Source organism: Hypomesus transpacificus, chromosome 22 (genome assembly GCF_021917145.1).
Source record: "Hypomesus transpacificus isolate Combined female chromosome 22, fHypTra1, whole genome shotgun sequence".
In the NCBI taxonomy this organism is placed as follows: domain Eukaryota; kingdom Metazoa; phylum Chordata; class Actinopteri; order Osmeriformes; family Osmeridae; genus Hypomesus; species Hypomesus transpacificus.
Window position 1 is genome coordinate 3684044 of NC_061081.1, and position 23095 is coordinate 3707138.

General features: G+C 44.6%; 1 protein-coding gene across 5 annotated transcripts in view; it reads left to right on the forward strand.

Annotated features, from left to right (window-relative positions):
* The first annotated feature begins 12904 nt into the window (after window positions 1–12904).
* The window catches only part of garnl3 (GTPase activating Rap/RanGAP domain like 3), a 69360-nt gene continuing 59169 nt past the window's right edge, over window positions 12905–23095 (forward strand). For 2 of the 5 annotated variants that reach the window (XM_047045771.1, XM_047045779.1), the window contains exon 1: window positions 12914–15213. In XM_047045771.1, coding sequence (XP_046901727.1) covers window positions 15113–15213 — 101 coding nt within the window. In that variant the 5' untranslated portion in view covers window positions 12914–15112. Of the gene's footprint in view, window positions 15214–23095 lie in introns of all 5 variants that reach the window. The other 3 variants (XM_047045770.1, XM_047045778.1, XM_047045773.1) reach the window with 3 other exon arrangements.

Genomic DNA, 23095 nt, shown 5'->3' on the forward strand with positions numbered 1-23095 from the left:
GTAACACACCCACCCACAAGAGCAAGCCACACCGGCTGCAAAAAGAAAACAAAATAAATATCCCTCCCGCAGACACAACCTCAGCAGCAGCATTCTCAGACCCCTTCTTGTGCCGGACCTCTAGGTTGTACCCCTGAACTATGAGCGACCAGCGCATCAGGCGCTGGTTGTGGTCGCACATTCTCTCAAGAACACTAGAGGGTTGTGGTCAGTATAAACCACCAAAGGCACAACACTGGACCCCACGTAAACCTCGAAAAACTAAGTAACAAAGTAACAAACCCCTGTGAACCAAGCCATCTGAATCCGCCTGAATCGAAACCACACCGGCTCCAACGCTACTTGCGTCCACTTCGATGGTAAAGGGCCTCTGGAAGTCTGGAGCACTAAGGACTGGCGTCTGACACAATAACGCTTTCACGCAGTCAAACGCTACTTGGCAACCAGCCGACCACACAAATGGTGTTGATGGACTTAGTAAGCCTGTTAGAGGGCGACGACTGAGGAACATTTTCGGGAGAACCCCCTGTAGTAACCTGCCATCCCCAGAAATCTCTGCAACTCCCGTCAGGTGGTCGGGACTGGAAATGAAGTGATGGCCACGACCTTCTTCTCAACAGGACGTACCTGCCCTCTGCCTACTTGTTTACCTAGGTATGTAACAGTGGCTTTTCCGAACTCACATTTCTCTAGGTTCAGAGTTATTAAGGCGGCTGCCAAACGATGGAAGACCGTTCTCAACGAACTTACATGAGCAGACCAATCCGATGAGTACACCACCACGTCATCGAGATAGGCAGTACAGTCAAGTACACCAGCAAGCACCAGGTTAACCAAACGCTGGAACGTAGCTGGGGCATTACGCATCCCAAATGCCATCACTGAGTATTGCACAAAGCTATCAGGGGTGACAAAGGCCGATATCTCTGATGCCCGAGGAGAAAGGGGCACCTGCCAATAACCTTTCAATAGGTCCAGCTTGGTGACATAGCGTGCCGAACCTATGGTGTCGACACATTCGTCCAAACGCGGCAGGGGGTATGAATCGGGAATGGTGACACGGTTCACCTTCCTGTAATCAGTGCATAAGCGGAAGGTTGAGTCGGGCTTCGGAACCAGGATGCACAGCGAACTCCAGGGACTGGAGCTTTGTCGTGCTAACCCGTTTTCAAGCAGATAAGTGACCTCCTGCTTCATCACTGACCTCTTTACATGGTTCACCCGGTACGGGTGTTGTTTTATAGGCATAGCACCAGCCACATCAATGTCATGCTCCAAAACCGTAGTATGAGTGGGAACATCCCCGAATAGACAGTTACACTCCGTAACCACGGACACAATGCTAGCTTCCTGCTCTTTATCCAAATGGGACAGCAGCAAAGAAAGGTTCAACAGCATCTTGGAGTTAGTCAACCGATGTGTTTGCTGTGCGACACTACGCACACTCAACCCATCCTGATCAATGGTGGAAACAGAACACACAGCAACGGGTACCGCAGTCGCGACTGTGTAATCAGAGGTCGGGTCGGGATTGCCTCTGGCACGGTACAGCTTCAGCATGTTCACATGGCACACACGAGATTGCCTTCAACTGTTTCTCAATCAAGTAGGGTCCTGAAAAGTGAGCGCTCAATGAAGAGCCAGGGATAGGTAGCAAGACTGCTGCTAAATGACTACATGTACATGTAAGACTAGCACCTGATCTCCTGAGCACAAAGAACGGGCTACTGCTCGCTGGTCGAAGTGACTCTTCATCTTCGATTGGGAGGCAGACAGACCCTCTCTTGCGACCCTACAAGCCTCATGCAGCCGCTCACGAAAGCGACTCACATAGGTCAACACGTGCTTCTTTTTCGATGGCATGTCTTCACACAACATTTGTTCTTTCAGCATCTTTAGAGGTTCCCTTACCAAACACCAGCTCAGCCGGGCTAAAACCGAGGGACTCCTGCACTGTTTCACGCACAGCGAACAGCGCTAGGGAGACGCCTTCATCCCATCTCAACTGGTCTCCAAACAGTATTTTTTGGAGAACTGACTTAAAAGTCTGATGCCACCCCTCTAGTGCCCCTTGGGACTCTGGGTGGTTAGCACTTGAGATCCTGTGGGTTATGGACAGAGACCTCATCACCTGCTCAAATATGATGGAAAGGAAGTTTGTACCTTGATCAGTCTGTACCACTTTGGGGAGCCCGAATGTAGAGAAAAACTTGATCTGGGCTTTTACTACGGAAGGGGACGTAATCTTCCTAAAGGGATAGCTTCAGGGTAACGTGTCGCAACACACAACGGTCAACAGGAACTGGTTTCCTGATTGCGTCCTGGGTAAGGGACCAACACAGTCCACCAAGACGTGCTCGAAGGGGCTCACCCATAGCCGGTATAGGATGTCGTGGGGCAGGTGGGATGACCTGGTTTGGTTTCCCAGTTGGCTGGCAGACATGGCATATACGACAAAACTGAGCCACGTTCGTTTTCAGCCCCGGCCAAAAGAAATGGCGCAGGATGCGGTCGTACGTTATCGTAACCCCTAGATGACCAGACCAGAGATGGTCATGAGCGAGTGACAAAACAGAACGTCGGTATGGTGTGGGTACCACAATCTGACAAACAACACTCCATTCGCTCTCTGGGATGCGGTGGGCAGTTCATCTCTGCATCAGGAGACCATTCTCTATGGTGTACGTAGCTTCTGAGGTGCAGGCAAACAAACGTTTATTCTTAACACAAAAAGGTAAACACAGCCGACAGGGTACAGTGGAACTACGAGCAGTGCCAAAGAAAAGTAATAAACAAAAGTGTCCTAATCTACCTAACCAAAAGACATCCCTATGCTAATAAAACAGACATGGGTGGCACCCACTCCTTACCTAGGGTGTTTTACAGTGGTTAGCTACGTGATGGGGTGTATGCCCATGGGCAGCTTACCTGTACCAAAGCCCCTGTACGACTGAACTTATAATAAAACAACGAAAAGCATGATACCGAGTACCGGCGATAACTTGACAAACAAACAGGTAGTAAAACAACGTATAACACTGAACACAAGCAAAATGCACAAACACATACAAACGCCGACAAGAAAAACACACAGGGCTAGGACTACTGAACAGTACACAGGACCTGGTTTAAATGTGGATGGACAGACAGGTGATTGGTGAAGTGTAGTGCGTTGGCGGTGGAGGAGTGGTGACGGCAGCCAATCCTGGACAGAGATCGATGGGCGGAGGTGCACCGGTGACGAGACTTATCACTGAGCCAATCACTGACGGGCAACGAAAACGAGGGGAAACTGAAGGAAAGACAAGTACACAACAAAACAGAACACACATACAAGCAGGGTGAGGGACGTAACAGTGTTGATCACTAAAATTGCATTGACTTGGCATGCAGTTTGTTTAACTGAAAGTAGCTACTAATGTATCAAGCTACTTTTGACATATTTGTGTAACTTAGCTTACTATGTGTTTATGAGTGGTAGCTGTAGTGAAGCTGAATTTATTGTAGGGTAGCTAGTAGCTTAGCTCACTACACATATCAAGTAGCTCACTGTCATTACCATATCACTGAGCTCCTTTCTGCTATGCTTTCTGGGGGAAATGAGAGAGGGTAAGAGAGAGATCTTCATGAAAGCACCATTAAACCTGCCATGACTAACACGTGGTTTCCAATTCTATCTATTTACTGCAAATAAATACTTGATCACCCCATGGGAAGTGTGAAAAGCTCTAAAACGTATAAAATGTATGTATAAAATATTGCGCAGCTTTCATACCAGAAGATTAGAAAAGTACCTACGCACAGAAATATTCACATGCATAAAACCGGTCGTATGCCAGGTCCTGCGCACCTTCCCTTTATAAATTACAGTCAACGTGTCCTCCCATAAATGAATATGCAGATGGACTATAAATGCGCTCCTGACCTAATTTCTTTGTCTGAATTAAAATGGCTTAACACGCAAAAAAATAAAAAAATCACAGACTGTGAGATCGAGGTTCTAATAACAGAGTTGGAGGTGAAAAAATGTGTCCTGTTTGGCGGCCTGTTATCAGGTATTAGCAACAAAAGAAAGTCGGCGGAGTGGAAAACTGCGGTCCTGAAACTGCGGTCCTGAAACTGCAGCTCTCTGGCTCTCCGGGCTCTCCAGCTCTCCATGCAATTCCTGAGTGATTTTGTCATTCGTTTGGTACCCTCAAGTTTAACAGAAGATATTAAGTGGTGGCGGATTAAACGGTATCAAGCATTTCCGGTTTGGGTTTCGGCATTTTGATGTGATCATCCACATTACTGATCAAACTTTTATTTTTATGTTTTTTGAATAGTCAACGTAGATGTATGACAGTAACTGTAGTGGAAACTTTATTTTGTAATGTTTGGTGAGTTTCGGCACTTTTCAGTTAGAATTTGCCACGTTACAGAGCTAGACAAGTCTTTTACATTACATTTACATTTATGCATTTAGCAGACGCTTTTATCCAAAGCGACTTCCAAGAGAGAATTTTACAAAAGAGCATAGGTCACTGATCATAACAACGAAGTACTCCCAAACATTGCAGGCAGCCAAAACATGAAGCATACATTGTGAAAAACTAAACAAGTGCCAAAGGGAAGACCCATAAGAGCATGCAGTTATACATGTTACAAATTAAAACAACATGAACCCCAAAAAGTGCAAGACTGTACCTGTAGAAGAACAATCAACAGTACACTATTTCACAGCAAGTACAAGAGTTCAAGAGTAAAGCTGTCAAACGATTAAAATATTTAATCGCGATTAATCGCATTAATGTCATAGTTAACTCGCGATTAATCGCAATTAATCGCACATTTTTATCTATTCTAAATGTCCCTTGATTTATTTTTCTTCCATAATTTTTTCAAATTTTAATGCTCTTATCAACATGGAAAAGTGGTTCGGATTGCTTCGTGCAAATGTTATTTTTTATTGAAAACAACATTGCAATCGCCTGGCTTTGACGAGCGGGCGGAGAATTCGCATCAGCTGCGTGCTTGGCCATCAAAATTGTATTTTTGACTCCACAACGTGCTGCGATGATAGCTCAGTTCACAACGACAGAACACACTGATTACTTTCGTCTTGTCAATGGAACCATTTGGCAACCATTTAAAAGTAAACTTTCCATTCAGAATCTTATTGGCATCCATTTTGGCGTTTGGCGCTGGCAATCAACTCAAAACGTAACGTTAGCCTACTACCAGAGAATGTCTAATATCCGTAGACGGGCTCTGCTACTACTCTTTAGCCGGCTCGCAAGCTCAAACAAGTGTGTGTGGCGTGCCTGTTGTTTTGTTTCCGGTCTAGCTAGATCCGGTGCGGTATTGTACTTTTTCTGACGTCAGTGGTTGTTGCAACAGAATGTGAAAAAAAACGAGTTTGCTTGGTCAAAAAGAGCGTTAATCACGCGATAAAATATTTGACGCCGTTAATTTGGGTTTGCGTTAACGCCGTTAATAACGCGTTTAACTGACAGCACTATTCAAGAGTTACCTTCGTTATAACTAACCTACAAGAGCAACAAGTCTCTCAATAAGTCATTGTGATCCTGGAGGAAACTAACATCAGGTCCAATCAAGCATTCCTAAGTGCCGTTGTACTCCCGGAACAAGTGCGTCTTGAGCCTTTTCTTGAAGGTGGGGAGACAGTCAGTGTCCCTGATGGAGGTGGGGAGCTGATTCCACCATTGGGGGTCAGGCAGGAGAAGAGCTTGTGTTGGGACCGGGCGGTCTTGAGCCGTGGGACCACCAGGCGGTTGTCTGAAGAAGACCGTAGGTGACGGGTGGGGGTGTAAGGCTGCAGCAGAGACTTGATGTAGTCGGGTGCAGTCCCGTTCACTGCTCGGAAGGTCAGTACCAGGGTCTTGAATCTAATACGGGCGTTGATGGGTAGCCAGTGGAGAGAAATGAGGAACGGGGTAACATGGGAGCGTCTGCGTAGATTGTAGACCAGGCGGGCCGCTGCGTTCTGAATCCTCTGAAGAGGGCGGGTTGCACATGCTGTGAGAGCAGCGAGTTGCAGTAGTCCAACTTGGAGAGGACCAGTGCTTGGACTAGCAGCTGGGTGGAGTGCTCAGCAGTGGCGGAACTAGAGTTTTATACATGGGGTGGCCAAGGGGTGGCCAAGGCTACTTCAGGGGGTCCAGAGTCACTGTTTTAATTAATATATACAGTATAATCTGGGTCTGTAAGTGCTGGAACATACAAAATATTTTTGGGAAAAAAACCTCAAGCACCAGGGACTTATAGTAGCATTTCTGTGTTACAGAAATAACACAGTACATAGTTTATTTACAAAACAAAGTGAATTTACAAACCCAAAAAAACACTGCAATTTGACTCGACAGGTATATAAATAAAAATATAAATAACTTGGTGCCCAACCACATTACAAATTTACAGTACAATATTTATGTTCATATATATTATGTTAACTAATAGCAAAGAAGTTTTGGAATTGGCCTAAACAAGACCAGATTAAATCTGTGGACCGCCTGGGCCAAAAATGCCAGGGCCGATTTTTTGTCCCAGTCCAGCCCTGGTTGTGGATAGTATGTCCAGAAATAAAGCCAAGTCACTCATTTAGTGGCAGAATCCAATGTTATGTCTACAAAATTATTTAAGATATAGGCTAGTATAAGTTTAGCTAACTTGCAAATCCTGAGGATAGCCTAGACCTTTCTGTGACAACGGACAAGGGTGTTTTGTCCCTCGGGAGATGCCGTAGGCTTAATGCTGAATGCATTTGTGAAAATCAGCTAGGGCTGTTAGAATAGCGATCTCAAGAAGAGCAGTGGTAAAATACAAGTTATAAAAGACACAGCGTCCGTGTCTTTTTGTCCACAGGATCATATACTTAAGCAGCAAAATAAATGCTTCTTTCAACAAGAGGTCAAATGAAATATCAATCAGCATCAAATTTCCAGTAACAAATTATATTTTGGGGTGGCACCCAGGGTGGCCAATCAGATGTCAGGGGTGTCCAGTGCCACCCCGGACACCCCTCTGGCTCCGCTAGTGGTGCTCAGATAGGTATCTCCTGATCTTCCGGATGTTGTAGAGGGTGAATCTACACGACCGGGAGACTGCAACAATGTGGGCCGTGAGGGAGAGCTCGTCATCCATGGTAACCCCAAGGTTCCTGGCAGAGGATGAAGGGGTCACTGTGGAGATGTCTGTGAGGAAGGCCTCAATCCTAGCTGAGATCCCCGGATCAGTCGGGGGGAACGACAGGTACAGCTCCGTGTCGTCAGGATAGCCGTGGTAGGAGAAGCCATGGGAGTTTTTGATTGGTCCAAGTGAGGTGGTGTACAGAGAGAAGAGGAGGGGTCCAAGGACAGAGCCCTGTGGGACACCATCGGAGAGCTGGCGAGGGCCTGACAGTTTGCCTCCCCAGGAGACCTGGTAGGATCTTCCCGACAGGTAGGATGAGATCCACTGGAGTGCAGTGCCAGTGATGCCCATCTCAGAAAGTCTGGAGAGCAGGATCTGGTGGTTAACCGTATCAAACGCTGCAGAAAGGTCCAGCAGAATGATGACGGATGACCTGGAAGCCGCTCTGGCAGACTGGAGGGCAGTGGTGACTGAAAGGAGGGCAGTCTCTGTGGAGTGGCCAGTCTTGAAGCCCGATTTTTTTGGGGTCAAGCAGGTTGTTCTGAGAGAGAAATGTTGACAGTTGGTTAGATACAGCACGTTCAATTGTAAAAAAAAAAAAAAGGGTAACAATGATACCGGTCTGTAGTTCTGGAGGACGGGAGGGTTAAGGGAGGGTTTTTTGAGTAGAGTGGTAACTCTGGCTTGTATGAAGGCAGAGGGAAAGGTGCCGGAAGTAAGAGAGGAGTTTAGGACATGGAGAAGAAAAGTTATGATCGAGAGGGAGATGGTTTGAAAGAGAGGGGGGGGGATAGGATCAAGGGGACAGGAGGTGGGCCAATGAGAGAGAATGAGGTCAGAGATCTCTGCCTCGGACAGGGGAGAGAAAGTTTTTAGTTGGGTCAGTCATGGAGGGTGAGAGGGTAGGAGAGGTGGGTTTAGGGAACCGACTGCTAATGTCTGCGACTTTTTCTCAAAGAAGGAGGAGAAGTCGTCTACTGTCAGGGTGGAGGGAGGGGGAGGTGGGTTAAGAAGGGTGGAGAAGGTAGAGAAAAGTGTGTGGGGGTTTGAAGCAGAGTTAATTTTGTTCAGAAAGTAGCGGGTTTTAGCACCAGTTATGTGAGAAGAGAAGGATTTAAAGAGGGAGTGATACTTATCAAGGTCCAGACCGTCTTTGGACTTGCGCCATCTCCTTTCAGCTGCCCGAAGGGTGGACCGTTCTTCACGAATAACATCCGTAAGCCATGGGCAGGAGGGAGAAGATCTTGCAGGCCTGGTTGACAGGGGACAGAGAGAGTCAAGTGATGCAGTGTTAGTGGGACGAGAACTCGTCAATGGGAGGGAGAGAGGATGTGACAATAGAGGAGAAATGGGAGGGAGATAGGGAGCGGAGGTTGCGCCGGAAAGTTACAAGGGGAGGGGAGATAGGAGGGGTTGGAGGGAGAGAGACAGAGAATTGGATAAAGTAGTGATCAAAAATGTGCAGTGGGGTTACAGAGGTTAAATCAGTGATACAGTTACGTGTCAGGATGAGGTCTAGCTGTTTGCCTGCGTTGTGGGTCACCGGTGTGCTCAGCAGCGTCAGGGAGAATGAAGTCAGGAGTGACAAGAAGTCGACGGCCTGCGTTCCTTGGAGGTGGATGTTGAAGTCTCCAAGGACTATCAGGGGGGTTCCATTATCCGGGAGGACGCTGAAGAGCATGTCCAGCTCCTCAAAAAAGTCGTCTGGCGGTCCTGGTGGGCGATAAAGAACAATTAAGCATGCTTTGATAGGATCAGTTAGAATCACATAATGGTTTTCAAATGATTTGGCAGTAACAGAGAGTGGTGTGGATGTGTATTTAATACGTGGGGAAAGAAGCAAACCTGTCCCACCACCCCGCCCGGTTGAGCGGGGTGAGTGAGTGAAGGTGTGGTTGACGGAGAGCAGCTGGAGTTGCAGTCTTCTCTGGGTGGATCCATGTCTCTGTCGGCGCAAGGGCATGAAGAGAAGCATGAGCCGGGATGAAGTCTACCTTGTTCACAGCAAACTTGCAGTTCCAGAGCCCTAAAGAAAAGAGAGAGGGCAGGTGGAAAAGATCTGGATAGGTAGTGAAGGTTAGAAGTTGACCGTATATACTTTGTGACATATCTACGTCTAAGGGTATTGTAATGAACAGAAATGCTAAGGAAAAACACATGCTAGCTATGAATAAGTTGTAGGTAGAATATAACATAAATATAAATATGAATAGGGTGATACTTATCAGAAAAGGTGATCCGGCCCCGTCGGTCTTCCTCGGTGGACTCCCGCAGGTAGACTCCCTGTCTTTGTTCGACCGAGTCTTCGTGCACCGAGGCTGCCAGGCAAGAATGCCTCTGGAGTGCCAGCCGCCTTAATAATGCAAGACGCAGCTGACAATGACCCTAATTACGTAAACAAAGCCAGGGTCTCACACGGCGGCAAGTACCCTGGAAAATACCCTGAAACTCGATCTCTAGCTAGCTACTTAACGGCCTGGATAGCTGCGGTCTCTCAGCTCTAACCTGACACAAGATTTAGCAAAAACACAAGAGAAGCAACAAATTTAAAGTCACTTACTTAGTCAGGAGACAGTCACGATGCACACTCAATAAAACACTATCCGTCTTTACGGACGGCCCTCACATTCTCACGTCTGCTCAAAAGTTTCCGTGACGGCCCGCACATTCTCACGTCAAGTGAATTTTAATACATCACCCCGTGTGCGTGAAAACCAGCGTACGCAAGCTTTTTGTGCATATGCAATGTTTATACATGAGGCCCCTGGTTTTTAGTCTATCATTCCTGAAATGTTCTGTCATATTGTGTCATCTTTAGTGGATAAAGCCAGTGTTCCTGTAAGGGGAGAGACACAGCTATTAAACCGTTTAAACAGGATAAAATAGAAATCCTGTCAAATACTGTTTTCTATTGAGCTTGCCTGCTGCAAGCGATAAAGAGAATCACTGACACATTCAACACTCATCTGGCTCTGCAGGGAGAGAAAAGCAAACGCTCATCAATACTTCAAAGGGTGGTCGTCTAGTCTTGTCTAACCATGGTCTGGATCACTAGGACTTACAGAATGAAGTAGCAGTTACCAATCCAAGTCCTGTGTTTCCAATCAAGCTGTGGCAGCCAACCAAAGGACAGACAAGGGATGGGTTGTTATGAAGGCTTGTACAGCTACTGCTCTGCCATAGGCATGTTGACTGCCGAGTTGTCCCACCATGCTGAGAACCTTTCTCCCTCTGCTCCTCTGGCTCCTCCTCCCCACCAAACAATGGGATTCCTCATTTACTGCATGGGCGGGAGAAGGGGTAAGGATTCCCTTTCTTACAGCCTGCCCTCCCCACTTGCTTTCTCTATTTCTCCTCTCCTTTTCCCTATGCCCCATCCCTCCCACTCTGTCCTCTATCGATCACAGCAAGAAAGAGCAGTGGCTGTCCGCTCTCCCTTCCCAGCCTGACACGTATGTGCCTGATCAGATTCTATGTTGTCTCTCTCTTCTCCCACTCTTCCTTCACACATTTCTCACTCTCCCAAGCTTCCTTTCTTGTCTCCCTTCTCCCCTCTCCTTCATCCTTACCCCACTCCAACCCTGGCCTTTCCTCTGACAGATGGTAGCTGTACATGTACAGTAACGACCGTCTGGCTGGCTGGATGAGGGCGACCTTACAAGGCAATCTGGAGGTCATTGAGCTGACTAACTGGGCAGCACTAACAAGCCACAACCACCAGAGACACAACAGGGCCATAGATTGTACAGTGGGCCACAGCATGTAACCAACACTAATACAACGTTGCCTCATAGATATGATGGTATTACTAATTAGATGCACTGTAACAGCATTTTTTGCGTTTTGGGGGACATTTTAACTGGTCTTTCATTCGTTAACTATCACACCCACACTGAAATTCAAAATCTTTGTATGCCAGATTGGTCCATTTGCCTGAGCCAGAACGCCCACCGTATGACTTGAGCTAACTACAGTATATTCGTACTAAAAGTCCTCTAAATGGCTACATTTGATTTTTTGGTAAAATGGCCTCCAAAACCTGGCTTTTTCAAAGCACCACATTAACATAGCACTCATATTTTTTCTATTTGGAGCTAATGGACGTGTGCTATGGAAGAATTAAAGGAGTTCAATGAACACACATTTTTGGACATCTTTCTTGGTCAACCCAGTTTGCAGTGGTTGCCTACCTCAACACATCACCGGATCAGACACACACATACTGAAACTCCTGGTTTATCCAACCCTTACGGTAAGTAATTGGCTTACTTTACTCATGGCGGGGGGAATTGCAATAGTGCAAGCATATGTGAATTTTGGAAGACAATATTGGTAGCAAGATGTGTCTTTAATATGAGGGTTTAGCTGTAATTGGATGAGAATGTTACTAGTAAAGGGAAATATCGTTATTGATTCTGGCTTCTTGGCTGTGTATTGGGTAGTAGTACACCCAACTGCCTACACTTCCTGATCTTTCCTATCGTGTCAACAAAGTCTGTGTCTTGATTGGCAGGTGGCCTCTGAAGTCACTACTGGTTCATTAGAGAAGGCTCTTAGCAGGGGAATCAGCCTTACATACCAGCACGTTTCACCCTCCTTACATACCACACACATCAATACACACTAGATACACAAATTCCCTTACAATTGTGAGGTGTGCTTGCGGCCGCTGCAGCTGGGGCATTTTCTTTGAATATCAACTCTAAACCTATTGTTTAAACAAATATGAAATGTCAAAACGTTTGGAGAAGTACGTAAGTTTTCATAGGTGTCAGTAAAAAATTCAACTGATGTGTCTGTATATTTGTATTTATTATGCATACTTACTATTGAAGATTGCATTGGTAAGAAATCATACAACATACATTTGTTGCTGCTTATTTACACTGAGTGAAAGTGTAGAATGAAACAGGGTTCTCTTATTTTCCTTATTGCAATAGGTAGGCTAATGGTGATGTGGGAGCCTCACATTGCCTAACTGAAAGCTGTTGCATCAAAAATAAGGAAAAAATGTAAATCCTGCGCAATGTAAAGCCGGAGCAAAAACAAGTTTTGCTGAGTTTTGTTGGTGGCCATGATGTTGTGGCCCTCCTCCCCACAGGGTTCGGGAACAGTTTGATTTTCCAGCAACGGCAGCTAGCTCTGTTACAGTAGTGGTGAAGGAATTGGCTAAGGCGAACGCTAGCAATTGGTTATGGCAGATCAGAGTGGCTCTGGGCAGATCCAATAGTTTTAAACTTCAACAGAGTACCGCCTTCAAGGAAGTCAATGCTTGTCAATGGAGCGAGGCCAGACTCTCTGTACAAATGAAATGTACGAGAGTCTGGTTAGGACCAGGCTAGTACTCTACGGGCAGACCACGAAAACGAACAAGCAATGTCCGCTCTGTTTTCTTTTTGATTATGGCATAACATGTGCAGTCTTGAAGAAGAAAATGCAAATAGAATGATTGATTACTAATTTTATTTATGAGTCCAACAATGCAGCCACATTCTTAAAATGAAAAAGCATTTCTGCAAATGCATTGTCATTTTCAAATTTTACATTTCAAATTGAATTTTGGTATCTATTTGCTGTGGCATATTTTGAAAATTAAATCTCTAACGTAAGTGAAAGATTGAGCACTCTTGAAGAAGAAAATTAAAATGCAAACAGGATGATTGATCACTAATTTCATTTATGAGTCAAATAATGGAGCCACATTCTTAAATGAAAAAGCATTTCTGGAAATGCATTTTTATTTTGGTCACTATTTGCTTCCATACTACTACACTAACAACTTTCAAAACATGTTTCCATTGTAGAATGGGTGGCGATGTAAGGCTAGCTGGTTTTTGTACTGTGTAGGTAGTTTTCGTACTAGCTAACTAACAACGACCTTCTTGATAGCTACTTACTCTCTGGGTGGTGAAAAAACTTCTGATACATGTCTTCTTTTTGGGTGACATTTTCCTATCTACAAAGGCCAAAAGGGTCAGAAATATCAATGTGGAGACCAAACTAAATACTAATATGTGGCTTTATTATTTCCTGGCGTATTAAGTTTACAGTGTCAGACTTAAACTAAATTGTATTTTACTGAAACAGTGCAATGGAACCTTCGCGGAAATACAAGCAATGCAATCGGGATCGAGACGAACATTTTGACGCTGACACACTGTCTTTGTAGTGCAAACATTTTGGGAATAGTTAGGGTTAGAAGATAATAAAGAAATATGTATGAGAGAGAATAAAGGTTGCGCCTTGCCAAATGCAGTTACACCCAATTACACTGTGTGTAGTTTAGGTGTGTAATAGGCAATTTGACTTGACAAACTTGAGAAACAGCCACTCTGAGAACCACGTTGCTCTTTCACAAAGTATCAAGGCTCTCCCATAATGCTAAGAATGTATTTTATATAATATTATTGAGCATATTGATATTCAACATATTCAGTATACAATTACTGTTTGTAATGCTAAACTGCTCCACACTTAATAGCAATATGTAAATCTAACAAGAACACTATAATGTCAGGTATTAAAAAGTAGGAGAACTCTGGGCTCAAGGAACAGAGCCAAAGACATGCTAACTCTGCAATCAGCCACACCCACTTTGGATGACTCCCTCCTTCACTTACTCACTAATACATCTGGTCTGCTGTGAGTCACATTTGGACAATCCCTAATCAAAACATTGGCTGAACGGGTTGGAGAGAGGGAGTGAAAGAGGGGGAGGGTGACACGTGTATGTAATGTGAGTGTGTATGTGGTACTGGATATAAAGATGAGGACACACAGGAGACCGAGGTGTCCACAAACCTTGATTCAACTCCAGAGTTGCATAATAAAAAGGTGACTCAATGAACGTTTGCAACACTTTCCGCTTCTGTCTAGCAGGTATAAAGTTGTGAGTTCAAAGAAGCAACTATTATGTTCTCAACTCCATATTTTCAAGTAAATTATAAGTTGTATTTGTGTGAGTTTGTGTGTGTGAGTCTATTAACCGTAAAGAAGAGCAGATTTCCCAAGAGGTTGCTGTGTAGCCATCTGCTCCACCCACCCTTCACAGCATCCTTAGCTCTAACCTCCTGACCTAAAGACACTCCATTGCTGATCTCTGTCTGATGCAATCATACCACACACACAAATATAAACACACAATCAACAACACTAGGGTTTGCTGCACAGACACACTGACTTATGTCGAGTATTTCGGTTTGAGCATGGGTTTACTGTGTTTAAACAGCAGATAAACCTATTCAGACATAGAATTGTCTAGGGGAAAAGGCCAATCTGGCGTAGGTTTACTTTAATTAACATATTTTAGTCGTATCCCCCTGTCTCATCGCACTGCAGCAAGTATGAAAGTTGCAGCACGTGTGATTGTTATTGCAGTATTCTCACTATTTTAGAGTCTTAGTGCAGTTGCATTAAAATGTTTCGTTTATGTATTTTCAACCCCCTTGTTGTTGAGCCTTCATCCTCTCTCTCACTCCCCCCCCCGACTCTCTCTCTCTCTTTATCTCCCTCCCGTGCACCATCCATCGCTTCCCCGGAGTCGACATTGGGAGCGCTCTAGCACCGAGGGAGTAGTGTGGAATATAACCCAGAGAACCGTCCACCGTACAGCGCTCGAGAGCAGGAGACTAAACAACGGACCGTTACCGTATTCTTTACCAGCCCGAGACTCTTTGTCTTTGACTCTCTCCAAATGCCAACTGTGCCCGCACTTTAGAAGCGACGGTTAACCCTGTGGAGTTTGAAACCAGCGGCCCAAACATGCTGCACTAAACCTGTTTGTTTTTCGATAAAATAGAAGTAAGGGAAGTTCCGACTCACTTTTCTTTTCCACGTGAGCTGAGGAGAGCATTTTATTTTCAATTTTGGTCTGTCCTTTCTTCCGCTCATCACTGTCCCTTACTCTTCCCTTCACTCCCCTAGCTTGACTTGACGAGAAGCATTTTTGTCGTTACGGAGTAAACCTGTTCACCCGGCACCCATGAATTCGGATATCAATGTGTACCTCGGCCGGGAGAAAGCGGGCATCATGCGGAAGAGAGCTTTACTCCTTAGGAAAGGGTGCAGCTTTGAGATTACAAGGTAGGTGATAGAGTTCCTTTTTGGGTAGTCTACTGTCGCCTATTTTTCTACTGTATCCAGAGAGGGGACCATGGCTGTTTGCTCCCCACACATTTCATGTTAGGCACATAAATGTATTCTCTTGCAATATAGATATGAAAAATGTGAGGCAGTTTTTTTATTGACTATTGACCCGGTCACCGGTGAGCATGCTCCACTCCAGCGCTCGAGGGATGCCCAAAATAAACATACACACAGTGTTACTGTGTTGCACGAGAAACATCGCCCTAGCTGTCCCAAGATTGTAGGCTGTATTGCAAATAGTTGTTATGATCGTACCATTGACTGTGTGTTTCTCTCTGTCAATCAGTTCCGGTCTTTTGAGCCCAAAATGCTAGAGTATAGATAGGAGTGTTCTGTAACAGCGTGTTTGTCTCAATTGGTTTTCATTGAAATATTGTTATAACAATATATACATTTGTTAAATCCTTCCACAACCGTGTGTCGGTATACTGGTTGATTCACTCGCCGGAGTGCGCGTTACGCATGGGTGCCTGCATTCGACTGGAGGCTACTAACCCATTCTCCATTTGTGCTGCATTGCTATCAATTATGCCGCAAATTAGATTATCGATGTCACCCACAGTGCCCCTGCGCTCCGTGAGATTAATTTGAGTGTGAGGCATAAGAGAGGAGCATGGACAGTCCCACCAGGTCTCGTAGGAGTCTGTAAGGTAAAGCATACCAGACACAATGACAGTGGGTGAGTGGATGACCGATCTGTGTATCCAGGACGGGCTTTAACGAGCCGCAGACTGAACGCTTGCGTTACCCCTGGGGGCTGTAGGTACCTGCTTCTTTCTGAGAACTGGCAGCCTTCTGCAGGATTTGAGCGTCAAACACTGCTGGGCCGAAGCCTCACCTCCCCTCATTCGAACTCCGTCGTGGAAAAGCAAAACCACGGACACGCTGTGACAATGTCGACGTTGTGTTCAGTCAACCACCGACACACTTTCTCCGACTATCAAGTATCTCCCTTTTTCCTGCTAGATGGCGCTATACTACCGCTCAGGGCCCATCTCCGTACATTGAATTGTGTTTATTAAATTCAATTGGATGGCCATTTGATTTGCCTCAAACGACATCAGTTGATTAAGGTTTAAGGAATTAGGCTACACGGTAACCTACAGCATCCCTTATTAGTCCCTGGTTTGCGTGGGGAAGTTCCCCCAACCCCCTCTCACTTATATATTTATAAACACACATATTTTGCACTCCCTCACGTTGTTATTCATTGATAGTCGTGTGCCTGCGACTTCTCCCACGGTGTGGCCTCTCGTGGGTGGCTCGCACTTTCAGAATAGACACTGCGCTCGCTTCGCAACTCGGCGGCCGGGCAGTGTTTGCGGGGGCGACTCATCGCCAAGCACTTTACTTTTAAATTGCGCCTTCAGTCGGCAAGTTGATTTATTTTCCTTATAGTGAAGAAGCAACCCATTCACTTCTGCCTTCTGGCGGCTGAGCACAGTCTTGAGGATTTTAGGACGGTCTCTGACACCAGTGAATTAAACGACTATCAATCAAAGTGCTAACGTGGGGCACAGCGCTCTTAGTGAAATATTTAGTGAGGTTTAGCCCCGGAGCTCTTAAGAGTTGTCGAGAGTCTACAAATAAGAGCTGAAGAGATCTAGTCTCTTGGTGGATTAGTATGCTACAACGCATGCAGGAACAGAAACACCGTTTTGTACATTTCTCTAAGGATTGAAGATATTTTCTCAGACAGTCTATAAGGTCTTGGGAAGGCATTTAGGGGAGTAGTTCCACAACAAAGTCCTTTATTACTCCAAATTGAGTTCGAATGATTCCAAACATGTATTATTGAAACAAGATGTGCCTAGATGTTATCAGCATAGCTCAGCCAAGAGTCTTGTGAACACGTTGCTCTGGAGTACTGCAAAGTAAGTCAGGAATAAAAGCCCATGGTGTGTGTGTGTGTGTATTTATGCATACTTATGAGTGTGTGTGTGTGAGGTTACCAGATGGCTAAGGCTTGACCCACTGCAGGACAACAGGAAGATAGAAGAGAGTGGAGCTGCACTTGGCATGCAATGTTTGCATTGGTCCTGGATATGTTAACACACTTATTTCTTTATGATGCTATCAGTCAGTAGTCTGACCAATGTGAACCAATATCCAAGATCAATTCCTGATGCTCACAGTGAGAAAATCCTCATCTCCCTGACCCTAATGATATAATGTATCGTGGATTTAAAACTAAATTGATAAGAAGACATTAAAGGCCAATAATCAAATCAAATTTACTTGTATAGCCCTTTTTACACGCAAGCATGTCACAGAGGGCTTCACATTCGCCCATAGAACTGCCCCTCAACCAACCTAAACCCTCAAGGATGGCTCATAATTAGATAAGGAGTAGCACTGGCTCCACAGGGTCAAAGAGGGTGTTTTGAGGATCCAATTACTGAACACCTCACTGTATTTGTCATATTTCCTGTTCTTTCTATTCTGCTATTAGAAATGCCCCCCCCTCCTTGTCAGGTTAAACTCAGTGGTCCTACCTTTCCATAACGATTCACTTTCCATAAAACTATGCTCCCTACCACAGGACAGGGACCCCTGGCATATTTATGTGTGCTACCCTGAAGTCATGACAGCGTGTCATATCCTTTCAGACTGGCCATATGATATCCTGTTTGATGCCAGACTCACAGGACTCCTGGGACCAGCGGCCTTTTCAACTATGGAAAAAACAATACAATGGAATTGTTGTTGTGTTGTGGAGAGTAGTTGAGCTGTTTATTGGTCTAAAGCTCTGTGTCAATGTAACCCAATGCATGGTGGCATCTGTCACTGTAATCACATCTGCAGACCTTCCCTCCAGGCTATCCATGTGGCTAACGACAGCTTCGACAAGTTTTATACTATTTCCCTCTCCCTTTCCTCTCCCTCTCCCTAGCTCTCTTTCTCGATCTCTCTGCCTTTCTTTTTCTTTGTTGTCACTCTCTGTGTCTCTCTGCCTCTCTCTCTCAACCAAACTGAAACCTGACTGACAGCCATGAGCATGCTTGCAGAATGATCTGAAATAGAGATTCATTAACTTTATCAAATGAGTCCTAAAAATATGTAACTTGTGACCAAGGAAGAGTAGATACAGAAAATTCTAGAATTGAGTAGAGGGTAGAGTACAGTCAGACTCACTGTGCACCAAGATAATCACTTCCATATGCTACAAGACACACGCACACACAATACAGCACACCAGGCTCATTTCCACCATAAATAGACTGAATAGAGCAAAGGAAAATAGGAAAGGGCTAAGCCTTGATTACATCCCTGTGTAAACTCCTGCTCCAGTGGAGGACATCTGCTTCCATTTAAGCCGCAGAGACACATACCTACATATTAGAAGAGCGAACACTGCTCCGGGAAGCTCGGCCTGGAAAAACGTTTCCCGTTATAGCAAGCTGGAAGCACCCCAATGAGGAGTGTGAGTGTGTGTGCGTGCGTTCTAGCAGGGTATGGGTAAAGACATGGCCTGTTTGAGCCCAGCCGCCAGCCACATGCTAGAGACATTTGTGTGTGTGTGTGAGTGTGTGAGGGAGGGATGGTGGTCACCGTCTTATAAATGCCATAACCACCTCTTTGGTAGTTGGAGGTGTGTGTGTGTTGCTAATTCAAATATCAGAGGATCTGACCTGTACATATACATACCCAGAAGAAGTGTGTGTGCTTGTGTTTGTGTGTGAGAGTGTTTCTCTCATACTTTTCTGCCCTGTGGTTAATAGAAGTCTGCCAAAACCTCAACTTGTTTTTTAAGTATAGAGGGGAAGAGAGAAGAAAGAATCAGAAAGATAGGGTTAGGGTTTGTTCCAAAAGAGATTCTGAGAATTGAGAGAGAAAAGAGAAAGAAATAGAAAGAGGGAATATGTTTTCATGTGGAGTAATGTTTCGGTGGAGTTTGTGGAGATTGGGATCCAGAACACCAGTGGTGAGTTGTGGACATTGTACAATCACGACTATAGAACTGAAAACCCAACCACATCCTCTCCCTGCCTCCTACTGCATGAGGCTGCAACTCACTCTGGAAGGAGTCTGTAGGAGATATGAGTGCAACCAGACATGCTCAACAAGGAAACACACACAGTTGAAGACAAAATATTCAATCCTTCCTCCAGGTTGGATTCTGGCATACATTGTAAATAAACTACGCATTACATTTTGCAACATCTCTTTAATGATGCCAGGAATCTTTTTTTGTCTGTGTACAAATTAGAATGGGTTTAGTTTCCCACGATCAGCTCAAGAACTGGGCACTCTGCAAAGTTCATATTCTGCATGTGTCCTCTTTATAATCCAACAGAGTGCAGTGTCGTTGACATTGTTTGCATAAGCATTTCAACATGAAATGAGAGATTACAAGCCTCCAGTTTGGCTTGCTCTCTTTGCGATCCAACCCCTTCACTCTGATTCGTCCTCTGGTCTGATCTTGAGAACCGGGCACTGTGCAAAGTTAATATTTTGCAGGTGTCCTTTTTATAATCAAACAGACTGCAGAACCGCAATTGAACTAATGCGGTTAACAAAGGCATTTGCAATTTAATTAAATTAAACTAAGCATAGTAAGGAAAATTGAGAAATTCTGTTTCGTTATTTAGAAGCAAATTCACTTTTAGAACCGATATTCAAAGGGGAACGACAACATAAAGTGGATATACTTTCAGTATAGATCAGTGAATTTTGTTACATAAATGAATGTGTTTACTGATGTCAAAACTGCCTGCACAAAATGTACAAGCGCTTATAATGTGAATTAGGCCTACAATTATGACAACTGGCTCATCCATTGTGCATGTAATGACTTCTGTTATGAACTAAATGTTTAGATGTTTGTGGTGGTAAGACAATTGAGCAGAGAACCAACATAGTACATTCTGATCAACATAACATGAGCAATTTATAACATAGGAAACAGCAGACAAATGAAGGCTACATAATCATTTGCATAACTGTAAGCTACCTCAGCATTGGCCATTTGACAAGAAAAGATGTGGAAGTTGAACTAGTACTTCAGAGATGACAGAGAATTTCAATCAAGAAATATAGTAGAACTGGCATCACCAGCTGCATCATGGGCACTGCATAAAATCTATAATTATAGGAATCTGTGTGTCATCTTTGCACTGTGCCCTATCTATAATTCCAGGAGTGTGTGCCACCATTTTTATCACGGGCACTATGCACTATCCATAGTTCAAGGAATCTGAATTTGTGTTTTTAACTGACATCTTAATCACCGACTGCATCACGGGCACTCTGCAGTAGTGGATCAAATGACTACATCAGATGGGGAATCAGATGGCTGAGAGGTGAGGGAGTCGGGCTAGTAATCCAAAGGTTGCCTTCGAATCCCCGCCGTGCCAAATGACGTTGTGTCCTTGGGCAAGGCACTTCACCCTACTTGTCTCGGGGGGGATTGTCCCTGTACTTACTGTAAGTCGCTCTGGATAAGAGCGTCTGCTAAATGACTAAATGTAAATGTACATAAAAATTCCCTTGAAAAGTGCAACACAAAACATGTCCATGAGAGGGCAGACTGATCACAGGAATGAGGCAGCCTGAAAGGGACGGAGCATGCATTAGTCTTGCACAGCAGTGAACAGGCACATCCAAGCCTGTGTGTTTATAAAAGTCAGGATAAACTGGCAGCACTGCTACTCCACCAGTAGGGGGTGGTAGGGTGACAGGTGGGATGATCTGGGGGAAACATCCCCCTACCCTCCCATCACACCCCCACACACACCAGACCCAGGGTTCACTTGGATTCAGACCCTGGTCTCGTTCTTCTCCTGCATACCAAATGCCAATGAGTGACCAAGTGGCCTCAGCAAAATGTCAGTGTGTCGAGTGCAGGCGATTGATGATGGTTTCCTTGTTAAACTTCAGGGGAATTAACCTTCCCCCACATTAACCTTCCCTGCAAACGACCCCACCCCACTCCACTACTCCTGATATGAAAAAAATACACACTTTTCACATACATGCAGTTCTTCCACGCATGAGGAGACATGCACACACACTCAACATTACTAGACAAAACACTGTCACAGCACACAGATATAAGCAAAAAGCTTGATACATGAACCCACATGGACAGATAGACACACACAGTCAGCAGTCCCAAAAAGCCTGCCACTGTCTCATACAGCCCAACAACGCAGCATACTGAAAAGTATTATAGGGACTGGTATGAGAAAGCTTATCTTTCTTCAATTCCAATTGTCAGACATCTAAGCTCATTATCAGGTACTGCTGTTAAGCGGGGGCAGGAAGTTGCTGAGGTATCCTGCCAGCCCATTGGTTCATCAGTCTCCACAGTGGGAAAATCTTCACACAGATTGGAACTGTCTACTCTGGCGTTGTTTGCCGAAGCTACAGTGTAGTACAGTCTTACCTACACAGCAGACACGCGGTAATTAAACCATCACCGGAGTACGAACAAGAGACCAGCGCACCATTGAGAAAATCTAGGCCATTTCTTAACCAACTCATATCATAGCCAAAGCCATCCAAGATCACATATTATATCTAGTGGCATTTTGCAGTATGGTAATAAGCCAGCTTTTCTGGCTATTCTGACTGATAATCTTTTGTTCAGCAGAAGAAATGTCAACTGCAGAAACAATGATCCAATTGCGGAACAATATGAATTTGGTCTGTGCCAGTTTAAGGTGCAATTACCTGACACAGAAGTATGTCCCAAACAAGTTGAACAATCTATACATGTAAGGGCAGCAGCAGCATTTACTAAAAGTAACAAATAAAGAAACATTTTATTATCCTGCTAGGAGAAATCACTTTCAATCTATCATGAAAGACGACATACCGGGCAGGACACAGAGACCACAAAGCAATACAGTACAGTGTAAGATCACTTTAGGTGAAGACAAAAAAAATTAAAATTGCTGAGTGTAGGGCTTTTTTTGTGCAAATCCAGGCCACTAATTGCTGTGCAAACAAAATATTTTTTTGTCCAATGAGATAGCGCTTTAAATCTTCTACCTGAAGGCAAAAGCTCAAACTCCCTCTGCAGAGTTGGTCAGTTCAGTATGGCATGTGCCTTCCTTACAACTTTACTGGCCATTCTGACAAGCCGATCAAGCCTATTGTCATTAGCCAGACTGAGGTTCCCAAACCTCACCAAAATACAAAAAGACAGCACCAACCTCAATAAAGGTTCTGTGGACCTGTAAAAATGTTGGTGCTCTAGTTAATACAAATACAAATCATTCTCAAGAAGACAATGTTGCACCATTTTCTAAATGTCATCTGCATTGGCCTGAAAGCACAACTTATCATCACAATATTCAAATATGTGTAGTTCTCTACTAACTCAACATCAGTTCCCTCCATAACTGTGAGTTTGGGTATGGGTGTTGACTTCCTAAAATCAATTCATATTCAAATAGGTTGAGGTCTGAACTGCACAAGTGCTCAGAGGGTTTCTCAATGGGGAGAAATGGTTCCACGCAGCACTCGTTTTGTCTGACGTGAGGAATCAGGGGACACTTCTCATTATGATCCCTGTCTTTAATTTATACCATATCAAAGTGAGCCTTTCAAAGGCTGTGTGAACCTTGTGGGAAAGGCATTGTGGTCTGTCAGACAAACACACAAACCCAAACACATACAGGGGGTGTGTAGGAGGGAAGGATTTAAGGATGTGGAGTCCAGAGACAGAGCATAGATTAGAGAGATTACTGAGTCAACAGCTTCTGATCCCCAACCCTCAACTTCAGAAAACTTCAGAAGTAACTGATGCATATACACACAAACACATCACATGTACACACACGCTTAATGATTGGAAGTGAATACACCTACA